Raw genomic sequence first — 23,416 nt, 5'->3', positions numbered from 1 at the left:
GTAAAGAATCCACCCGCCAATGCAGGAGATGTGATCCCTGGGTCAGGAAGATCCCCTGGAGAAGGAAGTGGAAACTCATTCCAGTATTCTTGTCTGGGAAATCCCATGGACAGAGGATCATAGCAGGCTACAGTTGATGGGATTGCGAAATAGTAGGACATGACTTAGCAACTAAACAACAACTACTGTATATAAAACAGATTTTTAAAAAAGGAACCTATGTAGAACGGGCTTCCCTGGTGGTTCAGACGGTATGGCGTCTGCCTGCAGTGCTGGAGACCCAGGTTCGATCCCTGAGTCAGGAAGATCCCCTGAAGAAGGAAATGGCACCCCACTCCAGTACTCTTGCCTGGAAAATCCCATGAACAGAGGAGCCTGGTAGGCTACAGTCCATGGGGTCGCAAAGAGTTGGACATGACTGAGTGACTCCACTTTCCACTATATAAGAACAAGGAACTATATTAAACATCTTTTAAAAGCCTTTAATGGAAAAAATCTGGAAAATGTGTATATTGTGCTTCTTCTTAATTATCTGAATCACTTTGCTGTACACCTGTAACATTGCAAATCAAATTTAAAAAATTATTGTAGAAAAATATTTTTTTAAAAATTGAAGGGCAAAACCTTGTGTGAAGGACCTGAGGCATGGGAGAGATTTTCACCAGAAAGAAACTCAAAGAATGAGGGAAAAATTTGTCCCAGGAAGAAATTAGAGAGGCACTAGGGCTAGATAATTCAAGGTCATGTAGATTATTGAAAATGTATATCTTCTTGAAATTTAGTAGGAAGATATTTAAATAAAATAAGGAAGTCAGTGGCAGGATTAGATTTGCATTAAAAAAAATTCTATAACTTTTCTCTAGTATATGCATGAAAGTATTGGAAGAGTATTGGAAGTAACCCTGGCAGGAGGTAATGGTATCTTGAACTAGAAGGATGGAGGTGGAGAGAAGTGAGCAGATTGATGGTGGAACCACTGTGAAATAGTGATGGACTGAATGATAGTGAGGAAGAGTATACAGGATAATTTCAGATTTTCTGTGTGGTCTCCATTCATTTGTTTAATAAATATTACTGAAATTCTTAAAAAATTATTGAAAACCAGAATGATGCAAATAATCTAAATTTATAAGAATGTAATGAATTTTCTTTAAGTTAAGGAAAAATACAATTGAGATACCTGTCATATAATGTTGGAGGTAGATGTATGAATGAAACTTTGAAAAGAAGTTTATATTGAAGTTTAAGGGTTGTTCACATAAAGATGTTGAGTGAAGTAATGGGACTGGACGAGATAGCCTAGGGAGAGTGAAATGAATCTGCACCAGGCCGTGAAACCCAAATGTTTAGTTAGAAATGTGTTCTGCTGAGGAGACTGACTAGTAATGACCAGAGAAGCAGGAGAACCATGAAGACCACGAAGTGTCACAAATAGCAAAGATGATGGGAATTCAAGATCAAAGTGGTTAACCCACTGAATGTTTCTTAATACCAAGAAAATGTGAACTGATAAGTATCTATTTAAGTTAACAAATTAGGGGTCTTCAGGAGGAATAAAAAACCAACTGGAATGTGTTGATGAGTTAGGGAGAAGTATGAAATTGAAGCAACCAAAGTAAACAACTCTTTGGAAACCTGTTTAAGTCTGAGAAATTGTACTGTTTCAATATTTATTTTTCACTACATCTCTTCTTGACGTGAGACATGTTCTAAGTATTATTTAATGTCACTGAATTTTAACTTTTAATTACTAGTCCCTTAAGCAAAAGCAAGTACCTAAGCATAGCACTGTATCTCTGATTTCTTTAAATCTCCTATTGTGTTTATATTAAGTGTGGTTTCTCCATAAGAGTGAATGGATTGAAAAATGAAAAAAAAATGAAGGCAGAAAGAAAGAGAATGAGAAGTATTAACAATGCTGGTATGTAAGGTGTATTCTTGTTTTAGAACCAGTTTTAGACTATAATCTATAATATTTCTGAGGCCTCCACATAGTGGCTGTAGGGAATTGTTTGGAGTAGTGAATATTGAATAGATTTCTTGGAGAACTCACTTCCTGCCTATGATACTATTTGCCAGTCTATCCCATTCCTCAACCACCTAACCACCATTCCTGTGGTCAAGATGTGGATTCACCACAGCCTTACAATTTTAACATCCGGACCTTCCAACATAGCTTCTATTGAAATGCAGAACATCAGTTCTGTAGCCAGGAGTTATTCTTTCTACCTCTAGATGACTTCAATCAGGAATACAGATGGATCTACCCTAAGCCAACATCTGGTTACTTAATATCTCCTCTTTTAACCGAAATCTATTGTGGCAGAACACAGCTTACAGAGGTCAATGTATGCAGTGTATTCTCTATAATCACATGGTAGGGCTTCCCTGGTGGCTCAGTGGTAAGGAACCCGCCTCCTTATTCAGGAGACATATGACACATGGGTTCAATCCCTGGGTCAAGAAGATCCCCTGGAGGAGGGCATGGCAACTCATTCCAGTCTTGCCTGGAGAATCCCATGGACAGAGGAGCTTGTTGGGCTACACTTCATAGGGTTGCATAGAGTCAGACACAACTGAAGTGACAGTATGCATGCCTCATCAGATGATTACTGCTTGACCTTCATTTCCCCTAATTCAGCACAGAATACCTTTCCTTGTACTATTCTTTTTTCTATTTATGTCTTTTTTATTCCAGAAACTTAATTGATATATCTCTATCTATATATCCAGAGTTCATGAGTGTATATCTATATATATTTCATATGCTGAAATATAGCATAATGACTGGAACATATAAATATTTGAATATGAATCAATTTGACCTTGTTTTACTTACATCAAATACATATCTTATAGCTATGCATTAAAATCAAATTTGATGGTTCTGTGTGATAACATTAAACAATGCTTTGGGAAATCTGGAATTGGTTGTTGACTGCCACTAACATTTTTTTATAATCTTGAGTGTATCACTTATCAACTCTAGCCATAATTTCCTTGTAAAATCATGGGACTAAACCATATTAACTTTATAATCTCTACTGCTTCTTGAACTATTATTATTGAAACAAGGTGAAAATATTCACATTTTCAATAGGCAAGAGGTTATGATAGTTGAAATTAGTAAAATGACAAAATTGACATTAAAAAAATGAAAATAGTTGACAGTAATTTTTGTAGATCATAGCCATTTTTATGTTTCATCTCACTCTAATTATATTTTGTGCTTTGTTGATTTTTTTCCTATTTAAAAATCAATTTTATGCCCTTTTAAGGATGACTAACTTTAAAGCTGGTGTCCCATCTGTTTTCTCTTTGTTGGCAGACTTTTTGAGGCTACTCTGAGTTCATAAGGAAAATGATTTGCTTTGATAAAGCAGCTTTTCAAAGAGAGAAAAAAATAGCCTTAGACTTTCTTTATACACTAGCTAGTGTCTAAAACCCATAAACTCATCTTAAGTACAAAAAAAATGGTTGGTTATTTGAAAAATTGCTGTTATTAAATAAATCTCTTATCTCCAAGGCTCAACTATTTACACAGTGAAAGAATGTATTTTTGAAATTCCATGCTTCTTTTAAAAATTGTATCTAACTTGTAGGTAATGATATCCTGACCATGACTTTCCATACCAGAATTCATTTCCTGCTATGTCTCACTATTTATACTCTATGAAAGCATTTCAGAAAATCAGATGGTATATAAAAACGAATACTATTTCATCACAAATGCCAAACTACTCTGCATAGTCTGTATTTCCATACACACTTGTTATATTTCTTTGATGTTGTAAATTCTTTGAAGGATTTTTATATAGTATTATGTCAAGCGTAAAAGGTAGATGTTGTTATTTATCATGTTACTGTTCCATACATGCCCCCTGAATTTTCTTAAGTGATATTTGCTGTGCTGTGGTTTAGTTGCTCAGTCGTGTCTGACTCTTTGTGACCCCGTGGACTGTAGCCCACCAGGCTCCTCTGTCCATAGGGATTCTCCAGGCAAGAATACTGAAGTGGGTCGCCATGCCCTCCTCCAAGGGATCTTCCCAACCCAGGGGTTGAATCCAGGTCTCCTGCATTGCAGGCAGATTCTTTACTGTCTGAGCCACCAGGAAGCCCTAAGTGATATTTGGTCTATCTTAAATGCTGCATGTTTCTGAAGGAAAATGTATCCAAAGCTAATGCAAAATGGCTAGTAAGCTAAAAATCACATTTGAATAACACCTTGAATACACAGTTTCTAATCTGGCTATGTGTGTATGTACTTATTCACTCAGCTGTGTCTGACTCTTTGCGACCCTGTGGACTGTAGCCTGCCTCCAGACTCCTCTGTCCATGGGAATTCTCCAGGCAAGAATACTGGAGCTGCTTGTCATGTCCTCCTCCAGGGGATCTTCCAAACCCAGAGATCAAACCCAGGTCTCCCACATCACAAGTTGATTTCTTTACTATCTGATTCACCAGGGAAGACCAAGAATACTGCAGTGGGGAGCCTATCCCTTCTCCAAGGGATCTTCCCCACCCAGGAATCGAACTGGGATCTCCTGCATTGCAGACAGATTCTTTATCAGCTAGGCTGCCAAGGAATCTAAACTAAAATATTTAAATGCAAATAATGAAAGGATTGTGAAAAATGAATCAATGAAGCCAGAGAGAATCTGGCTTCAAGGATCTGGGATCCAGACTGGTCTTTAATTCTAACTACTTTGTCATGGCTGGGGTTTAGGGAGGGGAGCAGAAGTGAAGTAAACTATTTGTCTACATCCTGTGTCCCTTTTTTCAATATCTTTCTTACCTACTTACACAGTATTCACAGTTTCTAGATACCTCCACTTCCAATGATTTCTTTCAAACCCTTTTCTTGAGGGATAATCTGATTCATACAAATGACTAATAACCTAACTTTATACTTCAAGTTATCTGGAAACAATTTCTGCATGAAGTTTGAGTATAATTTATGTAATAAACTAAATTCAGAATTAATAAGTGAGGAATATTTAAAAACCCTAGAGGAAGGAAACAAAGGTAAGATTCTAATATCAGTAAAACAATTAGGTGGAGGGGTACTTATTTATTTTTTTAACAGAGTGACATGATAGGATATATGACTTGGAATTCAAAGCCCTTATATTACTACTTGAATCCTCTTGAGTTAGCCAATTATTATTAACAGCCTCAGTTTTCTATATATAAAATGAAAGTGAGGTATTTGAAACAAGTTTTAATGTACAATTACAAGGAAAAATTAAGATATTCTATGTGAAAGCAATCTGTAACATTTAAAGTATATGACAGATTGAGATGCTGTAATAGCATTTTTTGCAGTAGCTCCCAAATTCTACTATATATTTCATTATGCATTGCCTTTGTTCAATCGGTCAAGCTTACTCTAAAAAAACTTTTTATTTTGTATTGGGGTATAGTTGATTAAAAATGTTGTGATAGTTTCAGGTGAATACTGAAATGACTCAACCATACATATACATGGATATATATTTTACTTCCTTTTTCATGTTATCTCATAGATTAGATAAGTAATGGCTTACTTTTAGGAGTCTCCCAGCAGAGCTTATAGGGTAAAATATCTCATAAGATAGAATTATTTAAGCAAAGCATTTAGGACTCTCATTATTTAATCAGTATGATTATACCATGCATATATGTACATATGTACTAGAATACAAGAGAAACAATAGGTTAGATGCTTAATTATATATGTATATTTATTGGATACAAGAAATATTTCCATCTTGTAAATCTCTAGCAAATGGCTATAAAGCCTTTGAATTTTTCACAAAAAAAGACATTGTGAATAAAAATATTTTTGTGATTTGCTAATACTACTTTCAAGAAACACTGTACTACTTGAAGACCTAAGTAGATATTTATCCAGAGAAGACATGCAGAGGCCAATAGACACATGAAAAGATGCTCATCACCATTAATTATTAGAGACATGCAAATCAAAACTAAGAGGAGGTACCAACTTACACCAGTCAGAATAGCCATTATTAAAATGTCTACAAATAAATGCTGGAGAGGATGTGGAGAAAAGGGACCTACAGGTAAATTGGCACAGCCACTGTGGAAGACAGCATCGAAGTTCCTCAAAAAGACTAAAAATAGAGTAGCCATATGATTCAGCAGTCCCACTGCTGGGCATAAATCCAAACAAAGCTATAATTTGTAAAGATACCTGCACCCTGATGCTCACCGCCACACTATTTACAATAACCAAGACATGGAAACAACCAAATGTCCCTCAACAGATGAGTGGATATAGAAGGTATAGTGCATAAACACAATGGAATACTGCTCAGCCATAAAATGAATAAAATAATGCCATTGCAGCAACATGGATGAACCTGGAGATTACACAATAAGTGAAGTAAGCCACAAAGAGAAATACCATATGATATCACTATATGTGGACTCTGAAATAAAACACACTTTTATGGAACAGAAACAGATTCACAGATATAGAGAACAGATTTGTGGTTGTCAGGGGGAAGAGAGGTGAGGAAGGGAAGGATTGGGAGTTTGGAATTAGAAGGTGCAAACTATTCTATATAGGATTGATTTAAACAATAATGTCCTACCCGTCCAGCTCAGGACCCTATATGCAATATCCTGTGATAAAACAGGGGAAAAGAATATGAAAAAAAGAATATGTATAATAATTAAATTGTTATACAGCAGAAATTAACACAACATTGTTAACCTACTATATTTCAATAAAATTTTAAATAAAAGAGTGCCATTCTAATATGTGCCAGATATTGGGCATCTGCCTATCTAAACGAGATTCATTTTTCATGCTGTTGTAGCTAAACCACAGTAACTGTCCACTATTTTGCATTCCTATGCAAACACATAAAAATTATTTCCTACTCCTTTCCCTTAGACATATAAAATTAGCTTAAACACTCAGTCATTTATTTAGAAATCACACTTTTCTGGAAATATCAGTTGTGCAGAATTATACTTTATTAGGTTTCTTCTGAATTGAATCCTTAATCATTCACCTTTATTGCTACTATAAGCAGCGATTGTTTGAAATTCTCATTTAAACAAAACATTTTACTAAAAAGAATTATTCACACTGAATGGGTTACAACACACACAGATTAGTTCTAAAAATAACTCATTGCTGTTCCTCAGAATTTTGTTCTTTCCAGAGCTCACTTACTCTCGTTATAAACAGAACAGCCCTACGGGCTTGTGGGAAAACTGTTGCATGCTTTCGCTTTTCTCAGGAGAGATGGATGCCTTGGTCATCCTCTCTCAGGAACTGGGCCTTTAGCTGACCTTATTGACATTCACCTTGCTTGTCTTATACATGTCCTCTAACCCTGGTTGAATCCTAAATGCCCACCAGGAGCATTTAGTTTCCCCTGAGGAATTTAGGAATGAGACTGAGCCAGAAGAAGTAATTTAACTCCAGACAATTTCCTCTTAGTAATTTGTGCTATCTGAAAAAAGTAGGTCTTGTCTGCCAGAACCTTTGAATGTTTCTTTTTGGTTATTCAACTTATGACAAAGCTTCCTGCTTGCAAAGCAGTTACTGCTTCTCTGTACAATCTCTCTGTGGTAGAGTGTTTCTAGACCTTTAGGAAAAACTCTTCTTTATCACTGAAAACAGATTCCACATCTAAGGGTAAAAACAGATGCAGCAATGTGCCAACACTTCTGCAGAGAAATGTCCTGTGTTTATAACTGCTTTAAAAATCCTATTCCTCAGTGATGACAGGAAAAGGAAAGTTGTTTTTAATAAATATGGCTTGAGTTTATACTGACATTTAAGTGGTTGTTATTGACAAAGAGGCACATTTCAGGTCTACTGATTTAACCCATGCTAATATATTATGTAGTGAAAAATCAAAATTTGCTTTTTAAGTAGTTCATGACATTCCATTAGCACTCTTCCGTGTGGAGAAAGTTACTTTTTAAGACAAAACCTTTGGATTTTATGCACCATGCTGTGTTTTCTATTGTTGTCGTTGAGTGAGATTTATATTTATACATGTTTCCAATGTTTATTAGTACATTGCATTGGGTTAGTAAATGAGTCAAATTTTTTTTTAAATTGTTAATTGTAAAGGCCCAGAAGAGTGTCCAGTGTATAATAAGTATTACATGTGTTTGTGAAGTAAAAATTACAAAAGCTTAATTTCACTCTCCTAGTGGCTGTAAATGATTTTTTTAAAAAGGATAGTAGTATATGTATATGACTTTTATTTTCAGAGATACTGCATTGGTCACTTTTATTTGCCTGATTTAGAGAAGCATTATTGCTCAGGCCAGAAATTCTCAACTGGGGACAGTTGTACCTTTCAGGAGACATTTGGCACTGTCTGGAGACATTTCTATTTGTCGTAACTGGGTGCAGGTGTACCTGGCATCTACAAGTAGAGGCAAAGGATGGTGATAAGCAGGCTGTAATTCACGGGGCAGTCCCCTACAACAAAAAAATATTTAATCCCCAATGTAAATAGTGCTGAGGCTGAGAAACCCATGGCTTAGAACTTGAGTTCTAATTCACATTATGCTATCCATTAAATCCTGGAATCCTGGTAGGATTGAAGTGTAAGAGTTTCAGTTTTTTTGTCATTAAATGGGTATAATAAAATAATAGAGATTGAAAGTTATTAATACATGAAACATAGCACATAACTCGGCACATTGTAAATGGTCACTCAATCTTAGCTATTATTATAAATAAGATCTGAGGTAAAGTGATTTATCTGCTGTCTAATCATTTTTCGAAATCTAATATTCTGCTCTCTTGAGTTCAGCATATTTAAGAATTCTTTCCCACCTTAGATCTTTTCACTCTCAGGCGTCAATAGACAGCTAGGCCTTGAAAGCATTCAGCACTGCCTTACTGCATTTTTGTTGTTCTTGTACATTAATTTTGGTCTGTCTTGTCCAAGATGCAGAGCTTGCTTCGAATTTCATAAAGGCAAATAATGCTTTCTCAAGAATGTGAATCCTATAATTGTCTTTTCCTTGGCTTCATTTTAATTCACTATATACAACTCAGTTCTCTAATAGGCTCAGGGTTAAGTCAACTGTGGACTTCATTAAAACTAAACTAGAAACTAGCATGATTGAGTTCTACCAAGAAAGATTTTCACCTCCTTAAAGAGCAGAGTCCATGGATAGTAGTACAGCATTTGTTTGGAACAATATAGAACCCATCCTCTGAAAGCTGGACAGGAGAGTTTCCTTTAAGGTGCACGCATCGATGGGAAGGGGGCTGTGTACAGAATGTGTTAAGTGTTAGTCACCCAGCTTTGCCTGACTCTTTGCGACCCCAGGGACTGCAGCCCAGCAGGCTCCTCTGTCCCTGGGATTTTCCAGGCAAGGATACTGGAGTGGTTTGCCATTTCCTTACCCAATGTACAGAATACTTCCTTTTAATTCTTCTCTAAACTGTGCCACAATGTTGATTTATCCTTTATTTAAGAGAACCTATAAACATTACTAAAGAAAAGATGTGACAGAGATCTCTATGTCTGTCTCCAGGGATTAATGAATAGAAAGAAAATAATAGTGAAGATCAAGTTTAGATTGAAGACACAATGAGGAAACTCAATACACACCATTAAAGGTGCTGAAATATTCCAGTTTGTATTTTAGAAGCAAATTTGCTCACACTTTGGGTAAAAAGGGATTTATAGGCAAAATTTATTTCATTACTGTATATTTACAGTAACAAAAATGGAGATTATTACATTTAACACTTATTTACAGATTTTAATATTTTACTCAATGAGCAATAATATTATACATGTCTTTATTCAAAGCACTCTTCATATATGTAATCATATTTTACAGTACATAGAGATGGCTTCTTGATATCACTGTATTAAAAGTTTATATTATTCTGCCTGTAGATTTATGTATTGATATATTTTAGTAATTAAGACAATATATTACTATAGAGTGTTCTGTCATTTATTCCTCAACTCATGCCTTCGTCATTTATTTTCTGCACTAATGAAGTGACCTGTTTCAATTAATCTGCAGGTTACAAGACCTGTGTCAAATGGGTCTCCGTCATCTGTTGTATCTATGTTTTAAGTAACATTGCTACCACTACTCAAGCATCACAGTTGATTCTTTTTTTTTTTATAAATTAAACTAGATTCTGATAATTCTCTTTTTATTTCTGAATCCAAAATATTTGCATAAATGGAAGATAAAGACATTGAGTTAAAGAGATTTTTATTGGGAGTGTTTCCATAACCCAGGTTTTGTCTAAGGAAATGTCTCTATGTGTCATGTTGACACATGGAGGAGAGAGAGATTAAGAAGTGCTACTGTGCAATAACTCCTTTTTAATTCATTTTCTACAGTATTGAAAAAGTGTACTGCAAGAGATTTTTTTCCAGTTGCTTTGATATCTAGTGCTTTAGATATGATGTCATGTTGCTTTTGTGGCTATGAAAGGTTTGTTATTTCTTCCAAGTATATTTTATAGTAACATATATGTCTTGCTTTTTATTGGGGAAAGTACAACTAAAGAGGAGTTGAAGCTACAAAAACATCCCTGAAAAGTTGACATTCCCCACTGCTTTCAAGAAAGGAAGCAAAATATATACTACCAGTGCTTGGTAGTTTATTATTCAGGTAATATATCTGTTCATAAAGATCAAAGTAATCAGCTCATCTTCTAGAGAAAAATGTCAAGAGAAAGAAAATTTCATGTTAGATGTGTTTTTACTTACTGAGTTCATATTAGATGTGTTTTTCCTTACTGATAAAATATGATTGCCGATTCTTCTCTGGACTACATAATTATCAGGGAGTTACTGGTAAATGCCAGGACTATTGGGAGCAGTGGATTCAGCATTAAACAAGGCAAGCAATGTCCCTGACCTTATGAAACTTTTATTTTAGTTGGCTTGGGTGTAGAAGTAAGTAGGCATCAAAGTGTCTATTCTCGAATGTAAAACATACAGTATTCTGCATTGTAAGTTTTACTTCCTTGATTGAGAAGCTCATTAGTAGGAAACCATAAACCTTATTCAGGAGGCAAGTTATCAGTATCAGTTACCCAAGAGTTACTCATGCTACAAGAACTCTGACCAGTGATAATTTTGGCTCACTTTAACATACTTTCATAAACATATGTTATTTACATTCAACTTATGCTATTTTCAATCACCTTTATGATTTGTTGAAATACTATTTAATATTAGCCATTTTTCTAATTAAAACCTTTTTTCTAGCTAGTTATTAGGAATTATTTTAAGTATTTATTTTCCTTCAGGAACAATTCTAGTTGTAAAACTATTTTGGATTAAATAGAGAACATTTGCAGAAAAGTATGTCTTAAGATAAAATAATCAGTCAAGTGCTACGTTTTAATCTAAGTGATAAATTAGGAAGTCATTGCCTTATAACATTTTGGCAATTACCAGTATAGGTCACACACATGAAAAAAATTTCAGAAAAAAATAAAAAATTAATTGCTGATTGAAGCACGACTCCCCTCCTTGTTAATTCTGTCATCATGACATCCTATCTCAGTGAAAATTGGGCTATGCACATTGGCATAATTACTGTATGTCCACATTGTATCAGATATCAGACAATGTTTAAATGTAATAAAAACCCCTAAAATCAGGATAAATCTTACAGTTACTGCTTTCAACCATGTTGTAGTGGAGTACATGTGGATTTTTATCATAGCTTCATATTGTCCTTTCTTCAATGAAGTTATATGCAGTGTTTGCACTAATGTATTAAGTTACCAGTAATAATATTTTCAAAAAGTTTTTACTATGATTTGGTTTTATAGCAAATATTATTTTGTATGTAACTATTAGTGAAAAATGTAACACTGTTGCCTTCAATTCCATATTCTCTCTAAATTAAAAACCAAATGCTTTATCAAGAGAAAGAATATACTCACACATAAATGAAGTTGTATCACTGAGACAAATGCAAAAGGACTATCTATTAAACCTAAGAAAGGAAAGTGGAGAAAGAAGAAATTGGAATGAGAGGCTGGTGTGACTGATGAAAGGATCACACCATGAATAAAGGAGGAGAGTGGTTTTTGTTTGCTCTTAATTATCATCAAAAGATTTTTCTTTCTTAGTGGTATGTAAAATAATCATGTGTTTTAAAATCAGTCACTGTGAATTCAGTGAAATGCAGATTATTTGCTCTATTGATGAAATGAGAGCAAAAAAATGTAGGGAAGTAAAGAACAGATTTTAATATCATCTTCAATATTGACTTATTAATCACTAAATTTGCCATCCATTCATCTTCTATTATGAACTCTAAGGAAAGGTAGTAAAATAACTGTTTGAGAAGTAAATTGTCTAAAACTTAACATAATTATATTAGCTTGTGGAAATTTAATTTCGCTTTTGCAAAAGATGGGGCTAGGTATATGCACCGCAAGTTCCCTCTGGGCAGTATGATCCCTCTGAATCACTGCAGCCAAATGTGTGTGTGTGTGTGTGTGTGTGTGTGTGCGTGCGCGCGCGCGCACCAAAACACATTTGGAATTAAGGGGATCTTTCCTGTGTTTGTCTATACAGAATAAACTATATACTTAAATGTAGACTTTTTAGAACTGGGATAAAATTGAATAAATTTTAGAGTTTCTTCAATATCTAGTTTTTATCTTCCATTTTTGACATCTCTTTCAATAGTCTCAGAAACAATGCCCAGAAAAATTAATTTATTCATTGAAGTTCACACAGTTAGATAGCAACATACACAAGATTACAGTCTTTCACCAAAGGTTCAGGGTTCTTTCCATTATGCCAAATTATCCCATGACAAACACACACACACACACTTTCACAACTAAATCCTTCATTTTCTCAGTTGGTAAAAAAGTTAGCATTCAAGTAAGTTCCTTTCCAAAAAAAAAAAAAAAAAAAAAAAAGGCCTATTCATTCGTGGTTACACCATTTTCCCAGAGATTAGCAGTGTCCAATAATTTATTGATACAAGAGTGTAAGGGTCACAACCACTTGCTTAAATTGGGGATAACTCTGAGGAGTCATCCTAGCTTCAGATCTTCCTCTGTGATTACCTGAGGTAGTTTAATTGCATAGAGTTTAACTTCTGCCTCTGCAGACCCTGCTTTCTTCATTACCCAACAGGTACTCTACTTATTTTTGTTGCTCTCATCAAGATAACTATACTTCAGATGTGATATTAGGTAATTTATACAAGGTAGTTCATTGAATCTTAACAATAATTCTGTACACAGATACAAGTATGAAAATAAATCTTTCTTTCACAGATGAGGTAACTGGAAATTAATTTGGGAAAGATTTGCCATGGTCACTTAGCTATAAACTGATTCTGGTTGACTCTCCCATTAGACTTCAAAGCTGCCTAGATGGAGGAGTTGGTTCTCTTATGAACAGCACCATTTCCCATTATGTAATGTAGAACCTTGCTCTCAGTAGAGGTCAGTAAATATTTATCAGATCAGCAAAGGAACACTTCTATGTCTGACCACAAATTCATGCCATTAGCCCCTGAACTGTGCAATCCCTCATGTACATCATGAGCCCTGGACTTAAGGATGAACATCTCAAGAACTAAAAAGAAAAAAAAAAGTCTAAGGTGTCAAAAGCAAATTATGGTTAAAAAAAAAAAAGGAATGGGTGATTTAAATGTTCTTTTTAAGAAATTGGAAGATCATTCGTTTTGTTTCTTTTTATGGTAGATGCTCATGTACCTTGTAAGTATCAGAATTTATACCAGAGAAGGAGCACTGAAGATGCCTGTGGGATTGACTTATTTGATCCCTTTCAATACATCTTATTAAAATTTCATATTCCGTTTAATGTAGTTTCCCAGGAGGGTTAAAATGACCACATAAAGAAAACAATGAGCATTTCCCCAAATGTAATGCTAAAGTAATGGAAAAGAAGTTTCCACTCCTCTCTTCAACTTTCCTAGGCAGGCAGTCAGTTCAGTCGCTCAGTCGGGTCCAACTCGTTGCAACCCCGTGGACTGCAGCACGCCAGGTCTCCCTGTCCATCACCAACTCCTGGAGTTTGAGTTGGTGATGCCATCCCACCATCTCACCCTCTGTTGTCCCCTTCTCCTCCTGCCTTCAGTCTTTCCCAGCATCAGGGTCTTTTCCAATGAGTCAGTTCTTCGCATCAGCTGAAGATATATAGATAGAAATATTTTTATAATGAATTTAACATTGTCTCTTTTTTTCTGAAACAAACTTTTTTCCTCAGTGTATTTTACTCCCATGGTTTTTCTAACATTTGGATGTGATAATAAGCACAGTGTTTGAAGATCTGTCAATAACTGATTCTATGGTTAAGTAAGCATCTTACAGAAGCCAAGTCACAAAGATGAAGAGAAAATAAAATCTCACATTTCTATGTTGGTTCAAATACCTACATTATGGAAAAGAGACAAGAAAAAGCCAAAAAAATTTCTGAAAAATGAATCAAAATATCTTATTTTCTTACTCCCAATAAAAGTTCCAAAACATCTTCTGTAAGTCATATAATGCTTTCCTCAAACAACCAGATAACCAGCCTATGTTTATTGCAAATCAATGGAAGAGTTAAAATGGCAAATTAGAAGTAATGGAGAGGATCTGGTATACGTAAGCACAAATCAAAAACTGCAAACATTAAAAAAAAGTCTCAATCTCAAATCCCTAAGTATAAGGACACCTGTAAGATCCCCTAATAGACCGGATATAGGAGAAGCAGATGAGCTGAGGTTGCCTCTTTGTGGTCTATTGGCAAGGACTTGAATTACAGGATACATGGGGGAAAACAGAAAACAAAGGTGATATATAGGGATTGGCCTGATAATGGTGCTATTATTGAGAAGGAGAATTTTGGGTTAAGAATAAATTGCAGAGTCAAGATCAAGTTTGTGTGTGTGTGTGTGTGTGTGTGTGTGTGTGTATGTGAGACTAGGAATGTTAATTAGTCAAAGTGATGATGTCTCAATAAGTAAATTAGTGCTCAAAGTAGAGATCAGGCTTGGAGAAATGGCTTTCTAGGGAACAATGAAAAGCTGAATACTTAAAAACTATGCCATTTAGAGGTCAAGTACACAGAGATTTTCACTGGCGCTTCAGCATATTTTGTACTAGCCTCTTGCCTTGTGCCCTATTTTCCTCTCTCAATTCTTCCTCCACTCTCCCCACCTTCCTTTAGCAATAATAAATCCTTCATTTTTGCCGCAGAGCAGGAATCTAGCTAGTCAGTTTCTAGCTCAGTATATTTTTCTAAACTAAAACAGTGCTTTCTTCAAGAGGAATTCTGGTACCAGCTTGTAATCTTTGCTTCCCCTACCACATGATCTGATAAGCTATGTCTTATTCCTATCATTAGAGAGTAAACTTCTTGAGAAGTGAGAAAGAAGATGGATGTATACTCATGGACCCGATTTTGATTAATAAAATGCATCCAAAAGTCTAAATGAAATACGTGCTGAGATTTCTTTTAAGTGTTCTCTGTAGGTCAATGGAGTGACCTTTCATTAGTTTCTTAAATGTTTAGATTATCACTCTGCTGATACAAATTACTATATTGATGACTCTAAAACTCTGAGCACACACTCAAATAAATATAGCATATTAAATCCAATGAAAGATGTGAAGCTTCATATATGGATGTTCATTACTTATTAAGATAACATGTATTCTCTGAGAAAACTGAATAAATTTAAATTTAAATTTAGGAAATTATGTAGACAAATTTCAAAATGCCTTTTTGTTCAACTCTGAAGCAAAATGAGCTATCAAGCTGTTAAATGACATCAAGAAACCTTAAATGCGTATTGTGTGAACAAAGTCAATCTGAAAAGACTACAAACTGTGTAAGTCCAAGTACATGACATTCTGAAAAAACAAAACTGTGGAGACAGTGGTTGCCAGTGGTCTGAGGAGGAGGGGAGAGGTGAGTAGGCAGAGCACGGGATTTTTCGGGTGGTGAAAATACCCTGTATGATAATATAATAATGGTTATATGTCATTATAAACATGTCCAAACTCATAGAATGTAGTATTCCAAGAGTGGACCTTAAGGTAAGCTATGAACTTTGGGTGATTATGATGTAGGTTCACCATTGGTAAAAAGTAACACCATTATGTTGCTAATAAGGAAAGTTATGAATGTGTTGAGGGCAAAGGGTGTATAAAAAATCTCTATACCTTCCTCTCAGTATTGTTGCCAACTTAAAACTGCCGTTTAAACAAGTATTTTAATAAATGCTTCTTAGAGTCAAGATAGTTAATAGTGGTTAAATCATTCATTTGACAACTATTTATAGTAGGATTGTGCTGGGAAATGTACTCTAATGGAAAAGAGAAGAGAAGTCTATTGGTGTTTTTCAAAGCCTGGTTGAAAACTTAGGTTTTGGAAGCAATTGGGAAAACACCACTCTGTATTCTGTGTTTGCTGTGAACGTATTTTTTTGAAGGCATCTTTTCTTTTTCATGTCTTTACCACAGGCTACATATCGAAATCGAATTGTGAGCCAAAATCTCAGCACAAGGGACAGAAAAATAATGCATACTCCCACCGAGGACCATTTTAGATACCCAGCAGCGGACCAGACAAGCCCTTACAAAAGCAAGGCCTGCCAACTCCCCAGTTTATGTCTAAGCAGTTTTTTGAAGGACAAAGAACTAGTCGAAGTTATCAAACACTCAAGAGGAACTTATGAAACCCTCACGTCAGAAGTCACCCAGAATTTACGGGCCACTGTAGGGCAGAACTCTATGAAGCCAACAGCTAAGACAGAAGGGCTCGCCCCGTTCTCAGAGAAACCAAAGGACCAAGCTGCTGCCACGCGGCAGCATTCAACCTTTACAGGCAGGTTTGGACAGCCGCCGAGAGGGCCAATCTCTTTACACATGTACAGTAGGAAGAATGTTTTCCTCCATCACAATTTACACTCAGCTGAGCTGCAGACTCTGGGCCAGCAGGACGGGTAATGAAATCACCTATTCCTGTCTCTGGGTAGGATAAGATGGTTAATGTTTCTCGTGCATAGCTCATGTTTAAATTTTCATGTATTTCTTATTACTTTTTAGTTTTAGTTATAAACAAAGAATTTTAATTTTTTTTTTTTTTTTTAGAATGAGGGTTCAAGCATGTTAATTGAATTAGGTTTAATAGCTTTGGAGACTTTATTATCTATATGTAAAATAAATGAAACCATCTCGCTGTTTTATACAGGCCATAAAATTTATCTTTTATCTTCATCAGTCACTGATATGCATTGAAGTTTCAGAAGGTAATATCAAATAGCACTCTGTTCACTTAATGGTGTTACTGTGAAAATAGATGTGAGGAATAAATAGATAAAGGAACTGTAAGAAATTTTAAGTCACATAGTTAATAGAAAGAGAAAAAGAGGGATTTTAAAGTGTTTTATTTGGTAGTGTATTTATTTAAGAATGAAGCTTACTTGCATGTAACCCAGAGATAACGTTTGTCTCTCTATTACATACAGTCAAGCTTATCTTGCCATACGATTAAGGGGGAAATAGTATTTCTTTTATCCTCTAAATGTTTAGTTCATACTAGTTCACAAAGGATTTCAGACTGAGTAATTGCTAGCCAAATAGAGGATGACAGTTCTGATCTTCGAAAAAATTTGCTTTTAGTTTTTGCTATTGATGTTGAAGTACTATGACATAAGACACTGAGGTGGGAATGTTGGCTAAATTTTGTCAAATGATGCAGAAAGCATGACATGCTACACTCTTTGAGTCACTGTCTTGGTTCTATCACCTTAGTTTTTTACAATGTGAGGAAAGGAATACTCTAAGAAAATTATTTTACTTCACCTTCCTTGTATTAGTGTATTTTTCACTTAATTTTTAATCTGTGTCCAGTTTTGCTTTATATACATTAACCCATATCAAGGACCACATGATGAATTGAGGAATAGAAAGTCAGTTTCTTGGTAGCCCAGTTTACACTATTTTGTATATTCAGTCATCTAGATTTACAGGAAAAAGTAAAATATATGCAAACTTTGGTGATTTGATCTTAGAAATAAATCTCTAACAGGAATACTGAACTCATTTGATGGCAAATATGTCTCTTTAACAAACAAGGTGTAATGTTTTATATGCAACTGCACATGAGATAAATAATTCCTTTATGTTTAATTAATAGAGTTATATAAATAAATTAATAAATAATTTTTAAATGACCAGTAGGAATCAGGGCAGCAGTTTTCTTACACAAAGCTAAAAGCTAATTACTGAATCCACAGTAGGCATAGTTTATGTAAATTAAAATTGTCATACCTACTGCATGATCTGACTCCCTTGCATTCTAACAGACAGAATTTATGAAATGAATAAAGGGAAACTGCGATAGCCATTTTAGCATGGCAGCTGACTAACCTGCTAAAATTAAAGCTATGCTGAAATGCTTCTCCTAAAGCAAAAGTGTATTTGATCTCTGTGCTTTGGGGAAAAGGCATTAGATATCCCCCTGCTAGCTTTAACTATTAAACTCTGACCACTTTTCAAACTTTGATTAGAATTGATAAGAGTAAAGAGTTTAGTGGATACACTGTACTTCTAATTTTGGTTTTCCGAAGGAGAACACATGTGCATCTAAGACAAATGTTTGCCAAATGTTTTCTTTCTTTGTGTATTTGTAATTCTGCCAAAAGAGAATAATGCACACTGCAATTTGCTTGGCTTAATGACACTGCAATCTAAAATTCCCACTATACTTTACACGTTATAATAACTCATTCGGATAGGCATTTTGGGCTGAACCGTATTTATGAAATGATAGAAAAATTATGATTATTAATTGTAGAATTCAGCTTCATTTGTCCTGAAAGTTGGTGTGTGTTACTAGAGTATTTGAAGTCTGTAAATAAATTAGCACGGTAAAATAATCAAGGATTTTTTCCCAGGATATGGAAGAACTATGTATCACAAATAATGTTTTTGATTTGGACTTTTGGAGTTTATAGTTTTGCTTTCCTGGAAGATAGACTTTTGAATTATACTTTGTAAAAAAAAATAATCTATTTAAGAAAATCTGTCATTTAATAGACATTTTAAGAGATGTTTTAAATGCTAGTATTTTCTTGAAAAACCTTTTTTAAAGCTGAAACATTCAAAAAGAAAACTTGGATTAAATAGTTCAATTTTAAAAGGAAGGATATTTTTTGGAAATATCATCTTAAAGCTGTTTTGTATTAGTATTTTCAGCATTGTTATAATATTATTTGTAATACTAAGTGTAACTCAGGCCTGGAGAAGTTGTAAGCCCACTATTGCTAATGTACATCAGTAACTGTAAAACAGGGGATCTTTGTAAGTTTCTCTTGTGTATATAGAGTACTCACATGGGCATTCTTTCAACAAATTGATTTCTTTGTACTAAAATCTCTAGTTTTCTAAGACAGTTCCATGTATAAAAATGATTTATACATTTCTCCAAGGCAGTACATATCCAAAGACATGACACCAGGGGGAAAAAGTGCTTGTTTTTTTGACGGAAGCAGTTGTCTTTTCTTTCCCTTCCTTTTTCTGTGCATGTGTATGTGTAGCTAAGCCTAAGTAACTCTGTAAAATTTCTGCTGCAGATTTTCTCCTCTGAATTTAGAATGTGTTTTAAAGGACACTTAAGAAGAGAGAGTCCTTGAGAAAAAGCTGTTTCCACCTGAAATAAACTGTCTTCGTTTTTTAAATCATTGGAACATGCAACTATATTTCTATGAACTCAGTGACTTTGTTCAAATCATTTTATATGTGCTCTCAAACTGTATTTTCTTATTTGAAGCACCACAGTCCTTGTGTAGGTGATACCGTGAAACTGTAGCTGCAGCGCTAAAGGTGGGAACCTATCAATATCAGTATGCTCAGGGTGAGGACCTAGGGCCACACATCATTTGTTTTGTTTTTTATTGGTTGACATATAAATAAAACAGCCAGCCACTAGTCAGCAATAAACATTTGTAGATGTGCTCATATTTACTTAAAATTTTTACAAAGATTTTCCTAATTAATGTGGGTTGATGACCTGTGTTTTACACCTTGTATTTTCCAAGATTTCATCCTAGCCTGTTGTCATTAATTTTCTGAGTGTTACTGAATTCAAAGTAATTAATTGAATTCAAAGAAAACTTCACATTTTGTTCCACTTATCTCATGTGTGTTTCATAGGGATACTACTTCCCCTAAAAAGAGTTAAGATTTTCTTTTTATTATCATGTATTTAATGACCACATCCCCAAGATTAGTGATCATAGTCCACTAGTCCTCCCAAGACTTTCTTAACACCTTAGTTACTGATAGAATAGCAGGAGCAGTCTGGTGAGTATAATTTCTCCACAATTACCCATATCCATTATCACTTTTCTCACTTTTAAGAAGTAATAACCCATTGTTGTGGGTAACCTGGAATACTAGGTGTAGTCTTATAAACTTTATTTTGTTCCATATTTCTACTTTCAAAACTTTAAATTCCAAATATCTACAGAAGTAGAGTGCTTCAAAACAGCACTTACAACTCCACTAAATCACCATGTAGGTCAGTGAGGAAAAAGAAAGGGAGATGACTGTCGAAGTGCAGTGTATGATTGCCCTTCTCATCCCTAAATCACACTCCCCATGACCTGAGACTTTTCCTTGGTGATATATCTGTTTAAATATAGCATTGATTCATTTATCCTAATATTTTGATTGCATTCTGTGACTTGACTCTATTTAGGCCTTATTATCAGGTTTTTATTAATAGTATATTTTTTAAACCCCAAGAATTAATTCAATCAGAGATAAAATTTCTTTGGTAATTTACTCCTCCTAGAATGGAAGCTTTTTTCCCTTGTTCTTTTTCCATGTGCTAATTGTATCATGCCAACTCTAGGCTATATCTACATACATAGCAGGGATTATAGAAAATAGGAACAATCTGGATTCTTATAAAAAACTGAATTGCACCATGGTCTAAAAGAAAACAGACAGCTACCAACCAACTAAACAAAGAATCCCACTTCTCAAACATTATACGTTATTTAAGCATTAGTCACTCAGTTGTATCTGACTTTTTGTGACCGCATGAACTATGGCCCACCAGGCTTCTCTGTCCGTGGGATTTTCCAGGCAAGAATAATGGAGTGGGTTGTCATACCCCTCTCCAGGGAATCCTCCAGACCCAGGGATTGAACCTGGGTATCCTGTATTGCAGGCAAATTCTTTACCATCTAAGTCACCAGGGAAATTTCCTAACATTATACATTAGCAGTGCCAAATTTTTATTTTTTTATATCTCAATTTGTGTCAAGTTCTCTTACCAATAGTTAGAACCATAAGCATATCTACCAACTATGTTTTTTACAATAAATCTGATCTTGCTCAGAACCCACTTGCTCAGTACCAAGTAGTTTAGCTCAGAAGTATTTGTCAAAGACACCATTTTCCAGGTGTGTTGTCTATGAAAAAAGAATGAAGGCAGTTCACTTCATTTCAGACCTGAAAAATTTCCCATAGAAATTAAAATAATGAAAATTCTTAATACAGAGTGGGTTTCTTCCACCTAGGTAAGTAATCTAGAATGTGGGATCTCATTCCTTCTAGAGAATGTGTAGTATAGCCCCATTGACTTCACTAGTTTAATCTAACAAACATACTTTTCCTCTTGAAAACAAAATTCAAGACAAAGAAGCGTCCACATCTTATCAGCCTTTACAAAGATTACCTCATTCCTTTGGTAAGTTCAGGTCATTGTTACAAAATGCCACGACCTGGTGGCTTAACAATAGACGTTTATTTACCACGGCTTTAGAAACTAAGACCAAGCTGCCAGTTGGTTCAGTTCTCGGTTTGCAGACAGCTATGTTCTTCTCCTTGAGGAGAAAATGGCAGTCCACTCCAGTATTCTTGCCAGGAGAACCCCATGAATAGTACGAAAAGGCAAAAAAATATTACATCAGAGGAAGAGAGCCCACACGCCCGGGTATGAAGGTTTCCAATATGCTTCTGGGGAAGAGCAGATGACAATTACTATTAATAATAGCTTTAGAAAGAATGAAGCAGCTGGGCCAAAGCAGAAACAATGCTCAGTTGTGAATGTGTCTGGTGGTAAAAGTAAAGTCTGCTGTAAGTAACAATATTGCATAGGAATCTAGAATGTTAGGTCCATGAATCAAAATAAATTGGGTCCGGTCAAGCAAGAGATGGCAAGATTGAGAATCGACAATTAGGAATCAGTGAACTGAAATGGATGGGAATGGGCCAATTCAATTCAGATGACCATTATATCTACTACTGTGGGCAAGAATCCTTTAGAAAAATTGGAGTAGCCCTCATAGTTAACAAAAGAGATTGAAAATGCAGTCTTTGCATACAAGGACTCAAAAGCAACAGAATATTCTCAGTTCATTTCCAAGACAAACCATTCAATATCACAATAATCCAACTCTATACTCTATTCACTGATGCCAAAGAGACTGAAGTTGACAAGTTATATGAAGACCTATAACATTCTAGAACTGACACCAAAAACAGATGTCCTTTTCATCGTAAGGAATTGGAATGCAAAGGTAGGAAGTGAAGAGGTACCTGGAGTAACAGACAAGTTTGGCCTTGGAGTGTAAAATGAAGCAAGGCAAAGGCTAACAGTTTTGTCAAGAGAACACGCTGATCATAGCAAACACCCTTGTCTAACAAACCAAGAGATGACTTTACACATGAACAATCATCAGATGCTCAATGCTGAAATCAGTTGATTATATTCTTTGCAGCTGAAGATGGAGAAGTTCTATACAGTCAGCAAAAACAAGAACTGGAGTTGACTATGACTCTGATCATGAGCTCCTTGTTGCAAAATGCAGGCTTAAATTGAAGAAACGCAGGGAAAACAAGGCAATTCAGGTATGACCTAATTCAAATCCCTTATTATTATATACTAGAAAAGTGAAAGTCACTCAGTTGTGTTTGACTCTTTGTAACCCAGTCCATGGAATTGCAAAGTCCATAGAATTCTCCAGGCCAAAATACTGGGGTGGTTAGCCTTTCCTTTCTCCAGGGGATCTTCCCAACCCAGGGATTGAACCCAGGTCTTCTGCATTGCAGGTAGATTCTTTACCAGCTGAACCAGCAGGGAAGTCCAAGAATATTGGTGTGGGTAGCATATCCCTTCTCCAGTGGCTCTTCTTGACCCAAGAATTGAACCAGGGTCTCTTGCATTGCAGGCAGATTCTTTACCAGCTGAGCTACCAAGGAAGCCTATACACTAGAGGTAATGGATATATTCAAGGAATTAGACCTGATAGAGTGCCTGAAGAAAAGTGGATGAAGATTCATAGCACTATACAGGAGGCAGTGACCAAAACCATTCCCAAGCAAAAGAAATGAAAGGAGGCAAAGTGGTTATCTGAGGAAGCTTCACAAATAGCTAAGGAA

At 35.3% G+C, this 23,416-nt stretch overlaps 1 protein-coding gene across 1 annotated transcript in view; it reads left to right on the top strand.

The window, feature by feature from the left end:
• The window catches only part of CCSER1 (coiled-coil serine rich protein 1), a 1,376,611-nt gene extending 1,359,645 nt beyond the window's left edge, over positions 1–16,966 (top strand). Inside the window, exon 11 of the mRNA XM_065907287.1 lies at positions 16,481–16,966. Within this exon, the coding sequence (XP_065763359.1) occupies positions 16,481–16,966 (486 nt within the window). The remainder of the gene's footprint in view (positions 1–16,480) is intronic.
• The last annotated feature ends 6,450 nt before the right edge of the window (positions 16,967–23,416 follow it).

The sequence above is a fragment of the Muntiacus reevesi genome, chromosome 16, assembly GCF_963930625.1.
Source record: "Muntiacus reevesi chromosome 16, mMunRee1.1, whole genome shotgun sequence".
Taxonomy (NCBI): Eukaryota; Metazoa; Chordata; class Mammalia; order Artiodactyla; family Cervidae; genus Muntiacus; species Muntiacus reevesi.
This window is presented reverse-complemented; position numbering and strand designations above follow the sequence as displayed.